The following is a 2,500-nucleotide window of genomic DNA, read 5'->3' on the forward strand; positions in this document are numbered from 1 at the left end:
TATTTTCATGGTAGTAAAGAGCAGTTTAGCGACCCCTCCCCTTTTTTAGTGTGTGTGTGTGTGTGTGTGAGAGAGAGAGGGAGAGGGAGAGGGAGAGGGAGAGGGAGAGAGAGAGAGAGAGAGAGAGAGAGAGAGAGAGAGAGAGAGAGAGAGAGAGAGAGAGAGAGAGAGAGAGTGAGTGAGAGTGAGAGTGAGAGAGAGAGAGAGAGAGAGAGAGAGAGAGAGAGAGAGAGAGAGAGAGAGAGTATGTGTGTGTTTTGCTTGCGTGTATGTGTGTGCGCTTGTTTGCTGGTTCGCTTGTTCGAAACGGAGAATACATATACTTGGAAAGGAGAAAAAAATACATACATTTGTTACTCGTGTACACATGTTCTTGAAGTACAAAATAGGTTACAGTAGAGTATCGTTTAGGATATAGATAACTTTTTTTTCATAATGTTACTCTATATATATTTTCCTATACGTGTTTTCTTTTTGTTTTTGTTTGATCAGTTTTGTTCTTTTTTTTCTTTTCTTTTCTATTTATTATATTCGCTGTGAGAGTTATATGAACAACGTTAATACATGTCAATGCTGTTTAATAAAAGCATTAATAGACAATCCTTACATCATAATACACTTTTTTTCTTTGACTTTCTGTTTTGCTAGATATTTTCATGCTATGCAATAGGCCTATTTGTATTTCATTTTGATTCATTTTTACTTGTTTTTTTTCTGGTAGGCAAAACATATATACTTTTTCGTTAGATTTTTTAGCTTTTACAAGGACACACTTTTTTATTAACGTCTTTCTGGGCGGATCCTTCAACCCAAAAATTTTCCAAGACTCTCATTAAGAATTCGCATCCACTATTCGCACCAAGATCGTATATATCAGTCTGCTAATACGGTTTCCCAATTGATCTTAACCTAATTACCGAAGACGCTGATTCGAGGTGAACTGAACGGCTGTTTATCCCCCAATATTGCACGGCGGTCGTTCTAGCCCGACTAACCATGGCGCCCGCATCTCTCAGGTTTCCTCGGGCGTGTACTCGCAAATTGCAATGAGATTATGCAACACGGAACAAGAGGCGAGGAAGTGGCCCAGGTCCGCCCACATGCACGCCGCCCGCTGGTGCGACAGGGCCATGACGTGGTTGCTGGACGCCCGCGGACCGGAGAGAAGGACCGCCGCGCCCCTTTGGTCTCTGTCGGAGGCTGTGGCGTCGGTTGGGGGATCCCGGGCGCTGATTGGTCCGTCGGGGGATGTGTCGTCATCGTTTCGAGAGCTGATTGGGTCGTTGGGTGATGTGACGTCATCGTTCCAGGCGCTGATTGGTTCGTCGGTGTGTGTGACGTCATAATCCTGGTCCATGCCATCGGTCAGAGTAACGTCATGGTCGTAGTCAACGTCATCGGTCCAGTGAATGTCGTCGTATGTGTCTACGTCATCGATTAAAGTGACGTCACCATCCAGGTACTCATAAGGTATATCATAATACACCCCATCAGTTCCATTAACTTCCTCTTCCAAATATTCGTCTTCATATGACCCCACGTCATCGTCCCCGAACACGTCATCAATCACGGTGACGTCACCAGCGCCCAAAGGAGCCGTGACGTCATCCAAGCGTCCGAATCCCCTGGCCCTTCGTGTCTGAGAATCCTTCTTGGGACGTCGGCGCCTTCGTCTGGAGGTGGATCCTGCGCGGGGCTTCGGGCGGGATCCTTTGGCCGATCCTGCGCGGGCGGGGGGCGGCCTCTCCCCCAGGTTGAGCACGGATGGGCGGCGGAAGGCTGGGGGGGGGGGGGGGGACAAGAAATTAGGGTCGAGGAGATAGCATTGTTGCAATAATTATTATCATTATTACCACTGTTGGTATTGATAGGATTATCATTGATATTGTTCATATTATTTCTTTATCATTATTATTATTATTCCATTGTCATTTTCATAATTATTTCATTATTATTATCATTATCATTCTATCACCATTATCATTGTTATTTCATTATCATTATCATTATTCTAATCATGATCATTGTAATCTCTATTGTGATAGTATCTTAAGTTTTATCAGAATTGCAAACATTATAATGATTATCATTATTAACATTATCATTGCCATCATTATTACTGCTATAACCATTCCCCTTCAGTATCATCACCACCATCACTATCATCATTACCATTATCATCATCCTTATCAGCAGAGGCAAAGTTACTTCTAGATTTCCCCGTGACAAAAAAAAAAAAAAAAAAAAAAAAATGAAACACTAACAGCCAGACTACAGCCACTAATTACCCTCATTCACATTTAAGTAAAAGGTCATTATCATTACTCCATTAGCATGTCATTACCATAATCGAAGGTAATCAATAAAAGATCATTCATTATTTCTTGCAACATATAACAGGAACGAAGGTGCTCAATATTTAGTATTGAGACGTAATAATAAGGATAAAAATTGATGATTATTGGTGTTAATAATCGAAATATTACTCCAATCTATTCTC

General features: G+C 41.9%; 1 protein-coding gene across 1 annotated transcript in view; it reads right to left on the minus strand.

The window, feature by feature from the left end:
- Positions 1 to 349: 349 nt before the first annotated feature.
- Positions 350 to 2,500, minus strand: part of LOC113818361 (uncharacterized) — a 20,941-nt gene continuing 18,790 nt past the window's right edge. Inside the window, exon 3 of the mRNA XM_070144772.1 lies at positions 350 to 1,779. Coding sequence (XP_070000873.1) covers positions 1,013 to 1,779 — 767 coding nt within the window. The 3' untranslated portion in view covers positions 350 to 1,012. The remainder of the gene's footprint in view (positions 1,780 to 2,500) is intronic.

The sequence above is a fragment of the Penaeus vannamei genome, chromosome 32 (genome assembly GCF_042767895.1).
Source record: "Penaeus vannamei isolate JL-2024 chromosome 32, ASM4276789v1, whole genome shotgun sequence".
NCBI lineage: Eukaryota > Metazoa > Arthropoda > Malacostraca > Decapoda > Penaeidae > Penaeus > Penaeus vannamei.